The 20,656-nt window shown below is 48.1% G+C and overlaps 1 protein-coding gene and 1 pseudogene across 1 annotated transcript; both read right to left on the bottom strand.

Annotated features, from left to right (window-relative positions):
* Positions 1–415: 415 nt before the first annotated feature.
* LOC129643270 (apolipoprotein L3-like) lies at positions 416–8,267 on the bottom strand (annotated as a pseudogene).
* A 3,523-nt stretch (positions 8,268–11,790) lies between these two features.
* On the bottom strand, positions 11,791–19,882 carry LOC129643231 (apolipoprotein L3-like). Its single transcript, XM_055567524.1, has 4 exons — positions 19,840–19,882; positions 19,557–19,643; positions 18,189–18,309; positions 11,791–13,230 (listed from the first exon to the last, which is right to left on the bottom strand). The coding sequence occupies exons 1-4, from the start codon at positions 19,880–19,882 to the stop codon at positions 12,372–12,374; spliced, it is 1,110 nt and encodes a 369-aa protein (XP_055423499.1). The 3' UTR covers positions 11,791–12,371.
* Positions 19,883–20,656: the final 774 nt, after the last annotated feature.

The raw sequence follows: 20,656 nt of genomic DNA, 5'->3' as shown, positions 1-20,656 counted from the left end.
TCACCTCCTTGCTGGTTTGGACAGAGACTTGCCCAGTGCTTGTGAAGCTTTTAGCATGGGCTGCTGAGAGTTTTCTTTCACCAGCTTTGCAGCATGGACATTTTTCCTAACCCCTTTCATGGATTTGTAGACTCAATGGCACCCCACTCCAGTACTTTGCCTGGAAAATCCCATGGATGGAGGAGCCTGGTAGGCTGCAGTCCATGGGGTCGCTAAGAGTTGGACATGACTGAGCGACTTCCCTTTCACTTTTCGTTTTCATGCATTGGAGAAGGAAATGGCAACCCACTCCAGTGTTCTTGCCTAGAAAATCCCAGGGACAAGGGAGCCTGGTGGCTGCTGTCTGTGGGATAACACAGAGTCGGACACAACTGAAGTGACTTAGCAGCAGCAGCAGCCATAGAAAAAGCGGTCCCTAGTGCACAAGACATCGAGCTCCCACAGACACCTTTTCTTTGATGCTAGTTGACAACAGCCCACTGGCTTCCATTTCTGCTGATGACCTACTAAAGTGTTCCACGATGCTGGTGGACACAGTGGTCACAGCAGCTGCTGCTCCCAGCCCTAACCCAATGGTCGAGAGCGCCACCTGGCCCCTGCTGTCAGGGGTGCCAGAGCCAGGCCAAGGGTGTTCAGAGCATCAGACACAGTGCCGGTAGAGCTGGCCACCACCTTGAAGATGGTACAGTCCCTGTGCGACTTGTCAACCCTGTCTGCAGGTGCGTAGAGCTTTCTTATGCTCTCTTCCAGCTCCTTTTTCACCGTGGAAACGCCTTTAAAAACCTCTCCTTGTCTAGCAGGTCCTGTTGGAATCTCTCTTGGTCTTCCATAGCCAAGTCTGTCTTCAACTCATTCAGAAATTGACGCAATGCCTCCACTTCTTCCCTGTAACAAGGGACATCAAGGGATTAAGAAAGACACTTTGCTTGTCTGTAAAATAAGCTCAATGGATCTATTCTGCATAAACCAGAGATTTTATTATAAATCACAAGGGAAAATTTTTGCAAATGTAAATTATTTTCAACATTAAACACATGTTTGTACCTCATGGATACTCCATTACTCAATCATGAAATAAACAAGCAAAAGCCATTTTAAGATAGTCTTAAGAGAGGTATTTGATAAAGATGCTCAGAGGCAGGTCAACAGCGTCACTTCCAAAGGACTTGTGGGTGGAAAGTCCACAGAGAAACTAACACAAGTGGGATTGGGGGAGAAAACTTTCATTCAAGGGCCTTGATGTGCAGTGAGGAGTCAACCTGCTCTTTGCCCTTGGCAACTGGGAAGTGGCCCCTAAGCTCCTGGAATATTCTGGCTGATAGGAGTGCACTTGTCTGCCTGGGCCTTTGGCCACTCGACAGTCTGACAAAGTGACATACGATGGTGGCTTCGGGTCATGTAGTATCTGCACTGCCCTCCAGAGGAGCTGGACACTAGGGCATTAGTCTGACCTCTGGGAGTACTCAGAGACAACAGGCCAGGGTATTAGTAATTTGTTTTTAATTTTTTAGCTTGGAAATCACAGTAACAGACAAATAAAGCATCACGATAATAAATAAAAGACAGAGGCCTGGACCTATTTAATTCAACATCACAAAAGGGTTTTTGTTGTCGTGCATTTAAAATTCTTTAACTCCGAATTAACTTACTGGCAACTAACAGAAAAGAAAGACTATGACAATACGAAGAGAGGCACAAATTGAGCACTGCAGACCTTGCACGGATAAGCAAAATACAGAGTACACATACCCAGAGCTTTCTAGAAATCGCATCCTATGACAGCTCCCCAACTTATTTGATGCTATATTTCAGGCAAAATGAACATTTTTTAAAAAGTCATGATTTGTTTTTGAGCAGGGTGAGCACCCCTGGGGGCAGTGCTCTGTGTGCCCTGCCGCACACTGAATCCAGAGCAGTAACTCGTCCTGAGGACAATGGAAGCTTCATGTGTGAAACCCGCCCAGACGCTGTCCAGGAGCTGATGGAACCTGAATTCCGCTCTGCAATAAACCGTAACTGGAATCCTGACATCCTTCAGTGCCCAGCACCCTGACCTCTCGGGGGTCACCAGCCTAACTCACACCTGACCTGGCGACAGCATCACATACCTGCACCCTAAGGCCATGTGCAACTTTGTGGAAACTCTAAAGACTCAAGAGACTTGAGGAAACATCCATCTGAACGGCTGAGCCTGAAGAGACCGGCACTTGCACAGTTGGTGGAGGAAGTGTTTTCCTCTTTGGTGGGGATGCCTGAGGCTCCCCAGAATCCCTCAAATGACATACAATTGCAGCCACTCACTGTGACCCTGGAGGGCTCCCTGAGCCACACAGCCTTCCACTGTCAGGGCGGCTCCTTGTAGACTAGAAGAGGGTCCCAGATGGAGGGAGAAGCCAGGTCCCAGGCAGGGTGTGCAGACACAGTCACCCAGGGCCCTCTAGCCCAGCTTGAGGGGATCATGTCAGGGAGGGAAGAAATGTCCCCCTCCCACTCAGGGGACTTCTGCCAGGGTCACAGCCCCTTCAGTTTGTGTCCTCGGGGCCCACTCTCCTCACTCTAGTCCTGGTCCTGCTGCGTAAGCCTGCCTACTAGTCCTCCAGCCTGGACCCTCTGCTCCACTCTGACCCCTGGAGGAGGCCTGCCAGGAGGAAGCTAGCCTGAGGTGGGGGGATGATGCACTCGTGTAGGTTACCTGGACAAACGGGCCTCAGTCAAAAAATTCTCCTAGGTTTTGCCTTAGTGAGCAGGTTTTGCCTTAGTGAGCAGGTTTTGTAGCTCTTTGTTGCTTACTCTCTTCTGGATATACTCAGTGGTATCCTCAAAAAAGCTTTTACCCTAGCTGGATAAAAGACTAAGATGAGAAGAAATTATGGTGTAATGTAAATGGTACTGAGCATGAAGTGGTTAAAGTTAATCTTCCTGAGCAGCAGTCACCTGGGAGTACTCTTGATGGATTCACCTGGGGTTATGGGTGGACTGTGTTCAACTGCCCCAGTCATATGTTGAAGCCACAGCCTCACCCCCACCTCAATGAGTCTATTTGAAGATAGAGCTTTTAATTGGAAATTACAGTGAAATGAGGTCATAAGTGTGGGGCCCAATCCAGGAAGATTTGTGTCCTTATTTGAAGAGGAAGAGATACCAGCTCACTCTCTCTCTGTCTATCCTGCAGCATGAAGGGTTGTTATTTTTTTTTCTTTTTCCTGTTTTAGTAAGAGTGAAAGGAACCCAGGTCTCATATGGAGGGAACCCAGAGCACTAAATCTGTGTATTTATTGATTGGGGTGTGGGTGGGTGGAGGAAATAATAGAGCACGTGGGTATCTACAGGGGTGTTTGAGATCAGTAGAGCCAGTACCTCCCTGAGGTATCAGACCTGGTAGCACATGCTTATATATGAGATCCCGGGGCGGGTGTGGTGACACAGCATGGAGGGAGGGGTGATTCTGGGGGAGGGGGAGTTTTCCACCTGCATCTAACACAGTCTAGGTAGAGGGGACAGTTCCACACTCGGCAGGACCTACTGTGTGGCCCAGGCCACAGAGCACATTACATTTCATCCTCATAACAATATAGGGAAATATTCTTCTCATTTTACAGGTGAGGTCAGATAACTGTGCTGCAGGTCACACAAAGGGGAGGCGACAAAGGCCAGACTGGGGTTCAGTTCAGGGTCTGCTGATCTTTGCAGAGCAGCTAGGCAGGCGGCAGGGCGAGAGTTGGAGGAAACAGCCTCTGTGGTGATGCCCCAGGGTTTGGGAGCATGCGGAGGCTCGGACCAAGAGAGAGGGCAGGAGAAGCTTCAGGGATACTGCGGGACCTCCACTCCCTGCCCTGTCTGGTCTTGGGGACTCCCTCTGCTGTCCCCTCTGGCCGTGAGCTGTTCTGGCCTCACTTCTGAGTCATGAGCTGGGATCTGGGGGACCACGAGGGAGAAACCGAGCACCTTGGCTGGATGCTTATCCCATACCACACCCCACTCCCCATACCAGCACCCACCACTGAGCTCTGGAGCAAGGCCAAGGCTGGGCGAGGAGCCTGGAGTCAGGGTCAGTCCTGCTGCACTGTGAGCAGGCTTTTCCAGATACAGGGAAAGCAGGACTTGGGGGTATAGTGGAGAAGGGGTTGGGAAGAGGACAAGTTGCGCTCAGCAAAGGGGAAGTAATGAGTTTGACTTGCAGACAAACACAGAACCTCAGCCCTGAAAGAATCTTACATCTGGGTGTCTTTGCTCATGTGCACTCTACCAACGGTCGCAGTGGACATCAGGGTTCAGGCAGCTTTACCTTAGGTAAATAGAGAAAAAGCTTTTTTTTAATTTTTTTATGTTTAACAGGTAATGTAAAGTCAAGAGTGGGTTTAGCAGCCTTAGGAGACAGAGGAGCTAAGCAGCAGAGGCTGAGCATGGTGCAGCCACAGGCAGGAGGGCCGGCTGGGACTACACGTGGTTTGGAAGCAGGGCTGTGACAGAACAAGTCTCTTATCACCGATTGTCACTGACAGGGAGACGGGGCCCAGCCCAGCTCATCACTCATCTGAGTGTAAACACTTGGTAGATATTCTGTGCAAGCAACACAACTTGCTGAAAAGAAGCAGCTTTAGTGTAAATACTGACCTCTGCAACTTAGCACAACACTGCTTAGCTAGGTTTAAGCCCCAGGAACAAGCCAACAGGAGGTTGTGTGCAGCTGGTGTGAAGGCGGCTCTGTGAATTGCAAGGTACCTTTGAGACATGGGAGCAGCAGCTTAAAACCACCCAGTGCCAGGGCCTGCAGAGAAACTAGAAACCACACCAGAGGCCCTGCTGGGAGGGACTCAGGTCCTGGGTGGTGGGCACGTGCATGCGGCACAGACCCCTGCCCGTCTCTCCCAACGTGGGACAGGGCAGCAGGTGGCGACAGAGAGCCGCATGACCTGGGCTCCAGGAAGGCAGGCACACTGGCCCGGACCCAGGACAGCTGTGCTACAGAAACACCACGTGCTTGCTTCACTTCCTCCTGGGACAGGACACCTTGTGTCCTCCCGACCAATCAGCTCAACCTGGATGCAGGAAAGAGGCTGGAAGCACACAGAGGCCCCTCCCCGGACAGTCCTGCCCAGGCAGGGGACGTGGCCATGTTCCTGGACCCTGGGCCCAGCTTCCTCCTGTTCTCGGTGGGGGTGATACCACCTGCTCTCAGAGGTGCAGTGAGGATCCGATGAGGATCCAGGTGACAGTGCCGTCACAGCGATGGCCCAGCCCAGGCTCCACAGGAGTGAATTTCCCCGCAGGAAAGAGGAACAGGGAGTGGGATCCCAGTGAAGACTGGTATCAGGGGAGCAATATTCCTGGAGATCGGGTCCCTACTGCACCTCCCTGTTGCCTGCACATGTATAACACACATGCAGAGTACTGAGAAAGGGGCTCAACAGAGCAGGAGAAGCACTGGCATCGCACTGGAGCCCTTCACCCCTGACATCCCTGTGAGTTGCACCAGGTGGAGGGGATTCGTGTTTGTCTCCAGCTGGGGAAGTGAGCGGTGCACTTACTGTCATGTGAGGGGTGCTTGGACCCGGAACAGGGTGAGGAGAGTCCTTTCTGTTGGTCTGAGAAGAGGGCACATGTGCATCTAGGAAGCACTCTATCTGGAGCCTGTTGACCTAAGACTTTATCCCCAGGGTTCAGGGTCCCTGTTACCCATTCATCTTCCTCATCCTTCAGCCTGACCTACTGGTCCAAAAACATAGTCCCTGGACCCAAGCTATTTCGTGTCCTGAGAATTTGACACTGGGATTCCTGGTGCCTGGACCTAAGGCCCCTGCTGGCAGGGGCCTCAGGGGACAGACCGTGAGCTCCTGCAGGGGGACCTGTCCTGCTTCCTGTACTTCCTGAACTGTGCGAGTTTGGGGGTTTCTTTCCTTTCTCTGACCTGCCCTGCTTCCCCCAGCACCCTTTTCTGTGCTCACTTAGTCAGACTCAGTTTCTGTTGCTCAGAACCACAGGGATCTCACCTGACACAGGGGTCACTGTGGAAATGCATCCACCACACATTGAGCTCAGTGGAGTCCAGCTCTAAGGGTTCAGGGAGACATGGGGGTGGACACTGAATGGATCTGTATCCAGTGCCTGAAACCTGCCCAGAAGTCTGTGCAGGATGGGAATTCTCCAGGAACTGATGAAGAAATGAACTCCTATTTCTGAAAGTCAGGCAGGCGATGGCCATGACTGCTGATGGTTCGATCCCTGAGTTGATCCTTGTCCAGATGCCCTGGAGAAAGAAATGGCAACCCACTCCAGTATTATTTCCTGGAAAGTCCAATGGATGGGAGAGGCTGCAGGCTATGCTCCATAGGGTCACGAAGAATCAGACATGACTGAGCGACTTCACTTTGCTTTTTTTCTTGCTGACATCTTCAGGAAGGAATGGGAGGTCCAGTTGAAGCCTCATGGTAACACTGGATGAGAGGGAGTCAGAGTCAGAGACACTGAGGAAAGTCTTCCAAGGGAGGTTTGGACAAAAGTGCGAGAAGGCTCTGCAGCACGTGGGGAGGAACTGAGGAGTTGTCCTGGGATCATTTCCAGGTCCTGGGTCTCTGGCTTCCTACCCTGGGCTCCAGAAATAGGAGCCTGTTTGGTGCTCACATGCTCCACACATGGAAACACAGAGAGTTGGTGCCCTGTGGAACAGGCCCATGGGGGTGAGAGCCACACCCAGATGCTCCCCTTTCCTCCCTGGAGAGGAAGAGACTGAGGTATCCCATGAAGGCTCCTCAGAATGTCCAGGCAGGTGCAATCCCGGATGGGAGACCAGGTCAGAACATGGCCTTGGATGGATTTTCCCTCCGTCCCTGCTCCCATCCCCCAGCCCCTCAGTCCTGCCCCTAGTGATGGAGTGACACTGGCCTCCAGCTCCACCCTCAGGGGCCCCCAGGCTCTTGCACACTGCTTTGGTCTGCAGTTAAGGTTTGGCATCTGTGCTCAAGTCATGGGCAGCCAGAGAAAAGCTGGAGGCAGGTACTGCAAACATCAATATACGTAAGGGTCATTCTAGCCCTGTGTGGGGAATAGATGAGTGGGTCAGGGCAGTGTCCCAAGGTAAACACAGGAAGGTGGTTCTTGAACCTCCTGCAGGAGCCCTGGTGAAACGTGATGGCAGCCTGGATGAGGTGTGTGCTGTCTCTCTCTCCCCTCTGCTTACAGCTGACCCTCTCTCACACCTGCACTCAAGCCCTCTGCTCTCAATCACGCTTGGGTGCCCTGTGTCCATCCTGGTCCCCCCCGGTGCTGGAAGAGGAGCATCCCCGAGCTCAGCTCAAGTCAGATGACACAGGTATCCCCGGGAATCCCACGGGGCCTGTGGCGATCCAGGGTCTGAGGGAAACGATTGGATGGGAGCCCAGCGGGCAGGCAGGAGGAGCCATGGAGGACGGGCTCCCTGAGACCCAGGGAGACAGGCTCCCGGGGAAGGAGGTCAGGCATCTGGAGCCCAGCTGAGCCCCTCAGTCAATGCAAGGAAGCCTCAGTGAATCAGCTCGTATTTATTGAACCAGAGTTTAGAGAACACAAGGTGGAGAGAACCAGAGCCACCTGAAATATCGTATCCAGCCTCACCCCCAGCTGAAGAAACCGAGGGTCAGAGAGTCGTGTCTGTTGGCCCCAGGCTGGTTCATCTCCTGACACACCGAAAGTTCCTTGACCTGTTTCCACCTCCTTGTTTCATCCTTCTTTCTTTCTTTCTTTTAATCAACCTCTGTTCCTCCTCCGCATTTGGATTTTCATGAAACGTCACTGGTGTCTCGGTGCACTCTGGCCCCAAAGAGCTCCTGGCAGCGTGTCAGGTGTTCCATGCACTGTGCTGTCACACCGCTGCTGCCACAGCCTCACCACCACTGTCGTCAAGAGCCACTGCCTGAAATTCTACACAGACCATTCTTCATGCAAACGTCCAGACGGCCAGCGGGTACGTGAAAACACACTCAACGTCACTAGTTATTAGAGAAATGCAATCAAACTACAATAAGTTATCTCCCCTACAGCGATCACAGGGCCATCCCCTACATCTACAATGCTCGGAGGCTGTGGAGAAAAGGGAACCCTCCTACACTGTTGGTGGGAATGTAAATTGGTGCAGCCACTATGGAAGGCCATGTGGAGTTTTCTTAAACAACTAACAATAGAGCTACCTTATGATTTAGCAATCCTACTTCTGGACATATTTCTACAAAAAAATTTAAAGCTCTAATTTGAAAAGATACACATACCCCGATGTTCATAGTAGTACTATTCATAACGGCCAAGACACGATATTAACCTAAATGTCTGTTGACAGATTAATGAGTAAAGCAAATGTGGTACATGTATACACTCCATGAATCCTACTCAGCCATAAAGAAGAATGAAGTAATAGTATCTGTAGTGATATGTATGGATCTACAAATTACTATGCTGAGTGAAGTAAGTCAGATGAAGATAAATATTTGTTATTAACTTACATGTAGAATCCAGAAAATAATACAAATGAACTTACCTACAGAATAGAAACAGACTCATAGACATAGATAATGAACTTTTAAACCAAGTTTTGTGGGGATAGGTGAATTAGGAGATGGGATTAACAGATACACCAGATAAACAAGGGCCTGCCTACTGTACTAGCACAGGAACAGTATTCAATACTTTGTAATAAACTGTAATGGAAACGAACAAAAAAGAACATAGACATATACATACTCAGATGCTCTGTCATAGCTGACTCTTTGCAACACCATGAACTGTAACATGCCAGGCTCCACTGTCTATGGGATTTCCCAGACAAGAATATTGGAATGGGGTATCATTTCCTCCTCCAGGAAATCTTCCCTACCCAGGAATCAAAGCTGTGTCTCTTGCTTAGCAGACACATTCCTTACCACCTGAGAAGCCCAGATAAATAAATCGATACCTGTATAACTGAATCATTTTGCTGTATACCTAAAATTAACAGAGTGTTGTAAATCAATTATCCTTCAATAAAACAAACAAACAAAAGAAGTCACTGCCTAAGTAAGACACAGATGACCAGTATACCTTCTACTGCAGGCAGCAATCCCTTAGAAGAAATGGAGTGGCCATTATGATCAACAAAAGAGTCCGAAATGCAGTACTTCGATGCAATCTCAAAAACGACAGAATGATCTCTGTTCGTTTCCAAGGCAAACCATTCAATATCACAGTAATCCAAGTCTATGTCCCAACCAGTAACGCTGAAGAAGCTGAAGTTAAACAGTTCTATGAAGACCTACAAGACCTTTTAAAACTAACACTCAAAAAAGATGTCCTTTTCATCATAGGGGACTGGAATGCAAAAGTAGGAAGTCAAGAAACACCTGGAGTAACAGGCAAATTTGGCCTTGGAATATGGAATGAAGCAGGACAAAGACTAATAGAGTTCTGCCAAGAAAATGCACTGGTCATAGCAAACACCCTCTTCCAACAACACAAGAGAAGACTCTACTCATGGACATCACCAGATGGTCAACACCAAAATCAAATTGATTATATTCTTTGCAGCCAAAGATGGAGAAGCTCTATACAATCAACAAAAACAAGGCCAGGGGCTGACTGTGGCTCAGATCATAAACTCCTTATTGCCAAATTCATACTGAAATTGAATAAAGTAGAGAAAACCACTAGACCATTCAGGTATGACCTAAATCAAATCCCTTATGACTATACAGTGGAAGTGAGAAATAGATTTAAGGGCCTAGATCTGATAGATAGAGTGCCTGATGAACCCTGGTCAGAGGTTCATGACATTGTACATGAAACGGGGATCAAGACCATCCCCATGGAAAAGAAATGCAAAAAAGCAAAATAGCTGTCTGGGGAGGCCTTACAAATATCTGTGAAAAGAAGAGAAGCGAAAAGCAAAGGAGAAAAGGAAAGATATAAGCATCCAAAGAATAGCCAGAAGAAATAAAAAAGCCTTCCTAAGCGATCAATGCAAAGAAATAGAGGAAAACAACAGAATGGGAAAGACAAGAGATCTCTTCAAGAAAATTAGAGATACCAAGGGAACATTTCATGTGAAGAAGGGCTCAATAAAGGACAGATGGTATGGATCTAACAGAAGCAAAAGATATTAAGAAGAGGTGGCAGGAATACACAGAAGACTATACAAAAAAGATCTTCATGACCAAGATAATCACAATGGTGTGATCACTCACCTAGAGCCAGACATCCTGGAATGTGAAGTCAAGTGGGCCTTAGAAAGCATCACTACGAACAAAGCTAGTGGAGGTGATGGCATTCCAGTTGAGCTATTTCAAATCCTGAAAGATGATGCTGTGAAAGTGCTGCACTCAATATGCCAGCACATTTGGAAAACTCAGCAGTGGCCACAGGACTGGAAAAGGTCAGTTTTCATTCCAATCCCAAAGAAAGGCAATGCCAAAGAATGCTCAAACTACCACACAATTGCACTCATCTCACATGCTAGTAAAGTAATGCTCAAAATTCTCCAAGCCAGGCTTCAGCAATACGTGAACCATAAACTTCCAGAGGTTCAGGCTGGTTTTAGAAAAGGCAGAGGAACCAGAGATCAAATTGCCAACATCTGCTGGATCATGGAAAAGGCAAGAGAGTTCCAGAAAAACATCTATTTCTACTTTATTGACTATGCCAAAGCCTTTAAGTGTGTGGATTACAATAAACTTTGGAAAACTCTGAAAGAGATGGGAATATCAGACCACCTGACCTTCCTCTTTAGAAACCTATATGCAGGTCAGGAAGCAACAGTTAGAACTGGACATGGAACAACAGACTGGTTCCAAATATGAAAAGGAGTACGTCAAGGCTGTATATTGTCACCTTGCTTATTTAACGTCTATGCAGAGTACATCATGAGAAACGCTGGGCTAAAAGAGGCACAAGCTGGAGTCAAGATTGCCGGGAGAAATATCAATAACCTCAGATATGCAGATGACACCACCCTTATGGCAGAAAGTGAAGAGGAACTAAAAAGCCTCTTGATGAAAGTGAAAGTGGAGAGTGAAAAAGTTGGCTTAAAGCTCAACATTCAGAAACTAAGATCATGGAATCTGGTCCCATCACTTCATGGGAAATAGATGAGGAAACAGTGGAAACGGTGTCAGATTTATTTTGGGGGGCTCCAAAATCACTACAGATGGTGACTGCAGCCATGAAATTAAAAGACGCTTACTTCTTGGGAGGAAAATTACGACCAACCTAGATAGCATATTCAAAAGCAGAGACGTTACTTTGCCAACAAAGGTCCGTCTAGTCAAGGCTATGTTTTTCCAGTGGTCATGTATGGATGTGAGAGTTGGACTGGGAAGAAGGCTGAGCACTGAAGAATTGATGCTTTTGACTGTGGTGTTGGAGAAGACTCTTGAGAGTCCCTTGGACTGCAAGGAGATCCAACCAGTCCATTCTGAAGGAGATCAGCCCTGGGATTTCTTTGGAAGAAATGATGCTAAAGCTGAAACTCCAGTACTTTGGCCACCTCATGCGAAGAGTTGACTCATTGGAAAAGACTCTGATGCTGGGAGGGATTGGGGGCAGGAGGAGAAGGGGATGACAGAGGATGAGATGGCTGGATGGCATCACTGACTCGATGGTCGTGAGTCTGAGTGAACTCCGGGAGTTGGTGCTGGATAGGGAGGCCTGGCGTGCTGCAATCCATGGGGTCGCAAAGAGTTGGAACCGAATGAGCGAATGAACTGAACTGAACTGAAGTAAGACATATAACTAGGGCCAAAGGTGAGTTGATGTTGGAGGAGAGGTCTAGAGACCACCACCAGGGGTCTCTTCTTGCTGGGACATCACAGCCTGTGGAGGGCGATAGAGTAGCCCCTGCTACTTCTGGATCCCAACAATCCTAACTGACCTTCTCCCATTTTCAACCCGTTCGTATACCTGGCCTCTCATTGCTAGTTCGCCTGCCTCTCCCTTTATTCTGCCTCCAGTGTCACCTTTAGTCCAAAGTAAGTGGTTTCTGACGGGAGGGGAGTTTGGGGGAGAATGCGTACGTGTATATGAATGGCTGAGTCCCTTTGCTGTTCACCTGAAACTATCACAACATTGTTAATTGTTTAATAATTGGCTATACTCCAATACAAAATAAAACGTTCTTAGTATGAAAAAAAGTGGTTTCTCCCTGCCTCTTATTCTCTGGTCCCCCCTCCTCCCTTAATCCAGGCTCCAGGCCTCTTCCTTCTCTCTCCTCATCTATCACCTACATTCATCCCTTCCCTGCTGTGCTCAACCACAGAAATGCCAAATTCCTAACACCCAGCTTCATTAATGTGGTTTCCCTCTCTTTCCCTCTAACAAAGTACCTCTGCACTTTAGACCCTCACATGTTCCTGGACCCAGCACTGCTCTGGGGGTGGTTAAATCAGGTCCTCCTGCAGACTCTCATAGATCTGGGTGAGCTCCTCCAACTTCCTCTCCAACTCCCATGCCTGCCGCCTCAGGCTTTCAGCTGCTTCTGTCTTTGCACCATCATGCAGGTGCATTGACTCCTTCACCATAAAGCCCACATCCACCAGAAGGAAGACCCCTGCAGTGGCCAAACCCCCGATCCGGGCTCCTTTGGTAATTGTTAAAGCTGTGGCTTTGAAACCTGTCTCTATCTGCTTGATGGCTGGGTATGAGATTCTCCCAGCATTCACGCCTATGTTTGCATTGGCTGCAGAGCCAGGAATGGCTTGGCCTGTCTCTATGGCATGGATGTGTATTTCAATGCACTGTACAGCTTTTGTGACTTTCTCTGTTGTGGGGATGCTCTTGAGTACCTCTAGGAGAACCTTCCATTTCTTCATGAAAGTTGACATCATGCGACTGGCTTCGGTTTCTGCTGATGACCTATTCACATGTTCGATGATACTGGTGGACACACTGGTCACAGTAGCTGCTGCTCCCAGCCCTATCCCAGTGGCCAAGAGCACCACACTGGCCCCCATTGTCACGGGTGCCAGAGCCAGGCCAACGATGGTCAGAATACCAGACACAGCACCGGTGCTATGGACCAACACGTTGGAGATGGTACATCCCTTATGGACCTTCTCAACCTTGTCTGCGAGCTCATGGAACTTGCTTATGCACTCCTCCAGCTGCCATTTCACCCGACGAAACTTATTCAGAAACCTCCTCCTGTCCAGCTGCTCTTTGGAGAGTCTTTCTTTGTCGTCCTCAACCAAGGCTCTTTTCAATTCATTCAGATAATTGTGTAGTTCATCCACATCTTCCCTGTAACGATGAAGGTCAAGGGATTAGAAAGGCAGTTCGCGCCTCTGTAAAATTGACTCCATAATATCTATTCTACATAAATACAGATATATTACTATAAATCATTAGAAAAGAATTTTATAAATGTAAAATTTCCTCTTTCAACCTTAAACACGTTTCATACCTTATAGATGCTCCATCTTGAAATAGCTAAACTTGGAATAGGTAGACGAAAGTCAGCTTAGGATACTGGCAACTTAAGAGAGGTATTGGAGAGAATTCCCAGGTGGTCCAGAGGTTACACATCTGCACTCCCACTGCTGGCCTTGACTCAATCCCTGGTTGGGGAATGAGGATCCCACAGGCCATACAGCTCAGCCAAAGAAAAGGTATGTGGTAAAGACATCTCACAGGTGAGTCAACACCACCACTTTGAAAGAGATTTTGGAGTGGGAACTCCACAGATAAACAAAGACATGTAGGACTGGAGGAGAAAACCTTCATTCAGGGGCTTCAGAGTGTAATGAGAAGTCTCCCTGCCCTTTGCCCTGGCTACCAGGAAGTGGTCCCTAAGCCCCTAGAATTCTGGCTGATAAGAGTGTCCTTGCCTGCCTGGGCCTTTGGTCACTGGTCAGTCTGAGAAGGTGACAAGTGACCCAGGGTCTCTGGGTCTCATGGTATCAGTTCTGTCATCTGGTAGAGCTGGGCACTAGGGCACGAGTCTGACTTCCAGGAGGGGCTGGAGATGACAGGTCAGGGTTGGCTTTTAAGCAAGGGGAGTGTCCCTGATGGGCAGTACTCCGTGCATCTTATCACACACCGAATCCAGGTCACTAATGTGTCCTGAGGACAATGGAAGCTTCGTATGTGAAACCTGCCCAGTCTCTGCCCTGTGGCTGGTGGGAACTTTTATCCTTCCCTGTAGTAAACTGTAGCTGGGATCTTGAAGATTTCAGTGAGTCCTGTCCATTCTATAGGGAATTCTTGAAACTGAGAGTTGCTTTGGGGATCCCCTAAATTTGCCATTGAAGTCAAAGAAAGGGCAGTCCTGGGCACTGTGCCCTAACAATTTGCAGATTGGCTGTCTCTATGACTTAGAATTTTTTAAACCCAAAAACTCGAGGTAGAAGGCACTTATAATCATTTGGTCTGCCATCTGCTGTCTTCTAAGCATTGAGCCATTGACCTTCTCAGCAGAAGGTCACTGGGTCCACCCACTGCCCCAGTTGACAGAAACAGAGAGATGTGCTATGAGCCCTGGTTTCCCTTGGACTCTCCAGCTCACCTCACTGAATCCTGATCTGTCACCCAGCACTCTCAACCGCTCAGGGGGTCACCAACCTAACTCACAATTTACCTGGTGACAGCTTCACTGCCTGCACCTCAAGTCGTGTGCAACTTTGTGGAACCTCTAAAGATTCAAGGAACTTGAAGAAATATCCATCTGAACAGCTGAGCCTGAGGAGACCAGCACTTACACAGCTGGTGGAGGAAGTGTTTTCCTCTTGGGTGGGGATGCGTGAGGCTCCTCAGAATCCCTCAAATGTCACACAATCACAGCCAGTCATTGTGACCCTGGATGGCTCGCTGAGCCACACGGCCTTCCCACTGTCAGGGGGACTCCACCTAGACTAGAAGAGGGTCCCAGATGGAGGGAGAAGCCATGTCCCAGGCAGGGTGTGCAGACACGGTCACCCAGGGCCCTCTAGTCCAGCATGAGGGGAGCCCATCAGGGAGGGAAGAAATTTTTCCCCTTTCCCACTCAGGGGACCTCTGCTAGGGTCACAGTCCCTTCAGTTCTGAGTCTTTAGGGCCCACTCTCTTCACTCTAGTCCTGGTCCTGCTGCCCAAGCCTGCCTACTAGTCCTCCAAACTGGACCCACTGCTCCACCCTGAGCCCTGGGTCTGACCCTGGTGCAGGCCTCCCTGGTCCTTTGGACGAAATAATTGCACTTGGTTCCCCACCTCTGACCCTGCAGTTCACTCTGAGGCCATCACCATAATCCATCAGACTGAATTGCTATTCCCATTGGACACAGGAGGGATCTGAGATTCAAAGTCTTAAGCCCACAGGCCCAGTAGTTGGGCAGGGCTAAATCCAGGATCCCACCAGCTCCTCCAGTTCCTCTCTAGTCTCTCTGCTGTATGGGCCAGGAGGGTTGGTACAGCTCCTAACATGGGGAATAGAAAGACTGTAGGCAGAAGCCCAGGACACAAATGGTGGTGTCACTATTTTCCAACTTGTCCCAAAGGAAATTCTGCTTCGTTTTCCTCACCAGAAAGAAGACCCTTGACCCCTGTTTCTTCCCAACAAGTTTTTTAAATGTTACTATTGATTGAGTAACATTTCTTCCAACAACACAAGAGAAGACTCTACACATGGACGTCACCAGATGGTCAAAACCAAAATCAGATTGATTATATTCTTTGCAGCCAAAGATGGAGAAGCTCTATACAGTCAACAAATACAAGACCAGGAGCTGACTGTGGCTCAGATCATGAAATCTGTATTGCCAAATTCACACTGAAATTGAAGAAAGTAGGGAAAACGACTAGACCATTCAGGTATGACCTAAATCAAATCCCTTATGATTACACAGTGGAAGTGAGAAATAGATTTAAGGGCCTAGATCTGTTAGATAGAGTGCCTGATGAACTATGGAATGAGGTTCATGACATTGGACAGGAGACAGGGATCATGACCATCCCCATGGAAAAGAAATGCAAACAACCAAAATGGCTGCCTGGGGAGGCCTTACAAATAGCTGTGAAAAGAAGAGAAGTGAAAGGCAAAGGAGAAAAGGAAAGATATAAGCATCTGAATGCAGAGTTCCAAAGAATAGCAAGAAGAGATAAGAAAGACTTCCTAAGCGATCAATGCAAAGAAATAGAGGAAAACAACAGAATGGCAAAGACTGGAGATCTCTTCAAGAAAATTAGAGATAGCAAGGGAACATTTCATGCAAAGATGGGCTCGATAAAGGACACAAATGGTATGGACCTAACAGAAGCAGAAGATATTAAGAAGAGGTGACAAGAATACACAGAAGAACTGTACAAAAAAGATCTTCACGACCAAGATAATCACGATGGTGTGATCACTCACCTACAGCCAGATACCCTGGAATGTGAAGTCAAGTGGGCCTTAGAAAGCATCACTACGAACAAAGCTAGTGGAGGTGATGGAATTCCAGTTGAGCTATTCCAAATCCTGAAAGATGATGCTGTGAAAGTGCTGCACTCAATATGCCAGCACATTTGGAAAACTCAGCAGTGGCCACAGGACTGGAAAAGGTCAGTTTTCATTCCAATCCCAAAGAAAGACAATGCCAAAGAATGCTCAAACTACCGCACAATTGCACTCATCTCACACGCTAGTAAAGAAATGCCCAAAATTCTCCAGCCAGGCTTCAGCAATACATGAACCGTGAACTTCCTGATGTTCAAGCTGGTTTTAGAAAAGGTAGAGGAACCAGAGATCAAATTGCCAACATCTGCTGGATCATTGAAAAAGCAAGAGAGTTCCAGAAAAACATCTATTTGTGGTTTATTGACTATGCCAAAGCCTTTGACTGTGTGGATCACAAGAAACCATGGGAAATTCTGAAAGAGATGGGAATACCAGACCACCTGACCTGCCTCTTGAGAAATCTGTATGCAGGTCAGGAAGCAACAATTAGAACTGGACATGGAACAACAGACTGGTTCCAAATAGGAAAGGAGTACGTCAAGGCTGTATATTGTCACCCTGCTTATTTAACATCTATGCAGAGTACATCATGAAAAATGCTAGGCTGGAAGAAGCACAGGCTGGAATCAAGATTGCCGGGAGAAATATCAAGAGCCTCAGATATGCACATGACACCACCCTTATGGCAGAAAGTGAAGAGGAACTAAAAAACCTCTTGGTGAAAGTGGAGAGTGAAAAAGTTGGCTTAAAGCTCAACATTCAGAAAATGAAGATCATGACATCCGGTCCCATCACTTCATGGAAATAGATGGAGAAACAGTGGAAAGTGTCAGACTTTATTTTTCTGGGCTCCAAAATCACTGCAGATGGTGACTGCAGCCATAAAATTAAAAGACGCTTACTCCTTGGAAGGAAAGTTATGACCAACCTAGATAGCATATTCAAAAGCAGAGACATTACTTTGCCAACAAAGGTCTGTCTAGTCAAGGCTATGGTTTTTCCAGCGGTCATGTATGGATGTGAGAGTTGGACTGTAAAGAAAGCTGAGTGCCGAAGAATTGATGCTTTTGAAGTGTGGTGTTGGAGAAGACTCTTGAGAGTCCCTTGGACTGCAAGGAGATCCAACCAGTCCATTCTGAAGGAGATCAGCCCTGGGATTTCTTTGGAAGGACTGATACTAAAGCTGAAACTCCAGTACTTTGGCCACTTCATACGAAGAGTTGACTCATTGGAAAAGACTCTGATGCTGGGAGGGATTGGGGGCAGGAGGAGAAGGGGATGACAGAGGATGAGATGGCTGGATGGCATCACTGGCTTGATGGACGTGAGTCTGAGTGAACTCCGGGAGTTGGTGATGGACAGGGAGGCCTGGCATGCTGTGATTCATGGGGTCGCAAAGAGTCAGACACGACTGAGTGACTGAACTGAACTGATCTGAATTGATTGAGTACTTACTCTGTGTCAGTCATTATGGGAAGCACTTTACATGCATGATCTCAGTGTCCTCACAATAACAATGAAAAGATGAAGAAACTAAAGCAGAAAGTAGTTCAGTAACTTGTCCAAGGTCACATAACCTGCCCCTTCCTTGCAGGTTTCATCTCTTCTCAACCCACGATCATTCACTGTCAGCAAATGACATGGAGGAAACATTCCTGATGGGATCTTGTGAAGGAACATCCTTGACCCCAACAATAGGGTCCTGCGTGGAGGAGGTGTTACTCCAGGAGAAAGCTAGCCTGGTGCTGGGGGACGTGGGTGACCTTCCTGGTGCACCTGTGCAGGTTACCTGGACAAACTGGCCTCAGCCTTAATTCTCTCCAGGAATTCATTCAGCAGGAGTAGCAGTGTCTCTCTGCTCAGTATGTCCCAGAGGCACTCAACAACATCCTCAAAAAAGATCTCAATATCTGGATGAAAGGAAAGGGAATAAGATTAGATGAATTAGTGGTGGGACATAAATGTTAGAGTATAAAATAGTTAAAATTCCTCTTGCTGAGCAGAGTCACCTGGGATGCTCTTGGTGAGGTCACCTAGGGTTATGGATGGACTGTCCCCCCTCCCCCCGCCATTTGTGTTGAAGAGTTAACCCCCTGGTGACCTTTCTGAAGATAGGGCTTGTAAGGAGGTTAGGTGAAATGAGATCCTATGTGGGATTCCCAGGTAAATTGAGGTCATAAGTGGGATTCCCAGGGAATTCTAGTGGTAAAGAACCTGCCCAACAACTTGGGAGATGTAAGAGAGGCAGGTTTGATCCCTGAGTCAAGAAGATCCCTTGAAGGAGGGCATGGCAAGCCACTCCATATTCTTGTTTGGAGAATCCCACAGATAGAGGAGGCTGGCAGGCTGCAGTCCATGCGGTTGCAAAGAGTTGGACATGACTGAGCAACTGAACACACACACACAAAGAGAAGAGAGAGCAAGTGTGATTTGTTAGTTACCACTTCCAGAATAGACGGGCAGCACCCTATAAATGAATGCTTTCATGTTTGGGCAGTGAAACAATTGAATACTCACGTTAAATGGGATAAAGAATGTAATGACTACAAATAGCCTCAGATCACTCCTCAATGAGTTATCAAAATCCCTGAGTGATTTCAGAGATCTGGAGGTTATGGAATTGTAGGTAAGATATTGGTGGCCAGGCTATATATCTGTGTGTGGGCTGGGACTTGATATCAAATGTGTATCTTGGTAAATCCATACAAAGAGGCATTATCCTTATCTCACAGAAGAGGCAAGTGAAACTCAGACAGGGGAATGGACAGCCCAAGGCCACAGAGCTGAAAGCTCTGAGGTTGAATCCAAGGTCAAGTGTCAGACATTTCTTGGACAAGACTTTGAATCCTCCTTACATTTAAAACTCTTGTGATTTGTTCATTCTACTCTATAGCACACAAGGGGGATTCTTTGTGACTCATTTTTGGTGGTGAGCATGCACTAGCATATATAGAAGTAGAAATATAATGCTGTAATCATGAAACTTAGAAAACATTACAAACTCATGTTACCTAATTTTAAAAAAGACTTTAGGATCACATGCCATTGAGCAAAACTACCATGTGAGAGGATTCCTGCTTCTGACCACAGACTCTAGGATGGGCAGGGGAGGGGATCCACCAGGTGGAGGAGGGGTGGAGCCAGATGTGATCCTCACCCCTCCCCTCCAGGTGGGAGGCGGCAAAGGCCAGACTGGGGTTCAGAGCAAGGTCCACTGACCCTTGCAGAGCGGCTGGGATGGTGGCTGGGAAGAGCCAGAGGAAACAGCTTCTGTGGTGATGCCCCAGGGTCTGGGAGCAGGAGGAGGCTTGGCCAAGGGAGAGAGCAGGAGAAGTCCAATGATGCTGGAGGACCTCCTCTCCCAGGCCTGCCTGGCCTTGGGGACTGCCATCTGTGGTCCATGCTCCGAGTGTGCTCTCCAGGCCACCGTACTAAGTCACTTGCTGGGTGTTGGGAGAGGCAGGAAGTCAGCACCTTGGTCATGGCTCCCTGAGGAGAGGGCCGGGAAGGAGGCTGTGGGCAGACCCCAGGGTGAGAGGAATCTCCTGGTCTATTGGAAGCTCAAGGATGCTTATCCATCCTCTTCATGGTTCTTGATTCCTCTGTAGTTTAACTCAGCCTGGAAACACCTCCCTCAATTCTGGGTCACAAGTAGGAACCTTCCAGAGAGAGCTGACTACCTGAGCAGTATCCGAAGTTTTCTGAGCTCATGGTGGCAGCAGGGGGTCTCAGGGATCTCCCTTCAGCTTCTTGTCTGCGTCAGGCTGGAAGGAGGTGTGACCTCACCCTTGGGGAGAAAAAACAGACTGTGAGCTCCACTGTGAGGGGCAGAGGCTGCAGGGAGCAGGGAGGGACAAGTTCTCTGGTGGGTTCCCCCGAGACGGCCACCAGTGCCCCAGGAACTTAGCCCAGTGTGACTCTCTGTTCCTGGGCTCTGCTGGTTGTTAGTTAAGAAAAGTCATTCACCTCCTATAGCTCCTTCCAAGCCAAGTCAGAGTCCTGCTCTCCTGTTGGGGCACAAGGGGAAGGAAATCAGACAGGAGACAGCCATCTGCGAAGTTATAGGAACAGTAAAACCAGAGACTAGAAGAACAGATAGGAGGTGAATACTCTGGAAATGAGGTGAGGTTGGGACACCTGTGTTTTTGAATTGATAATAACTAATATTAATGACAACATTGATCCAGTGTCCTTGACCTGCAGGCTCCTGAAACTCACTCAGACTTAGCTGAGTCCAAATTGTCACGCTGGTGCCAG

Source organism: Bubalus kerabau, chromosome 1, assembly GCF_029407905.1.
Source record: "Bubalus kerabau isolate K-KA32 ecotype Philippines breed swamp buffalo chromosome 1, PCC_UOA_SB_1v2, whole genome shotgun sequence".
Taxonomy (NCBI): Eukaryota; Metazoa; Chordata; class Mammalia; order Artiodactyla; family Bovidae; genus Bubalus; species Bubalus kerabau.
This window is presented reverse-complemented; position numbering and strand designations above follow the sequence as displayed.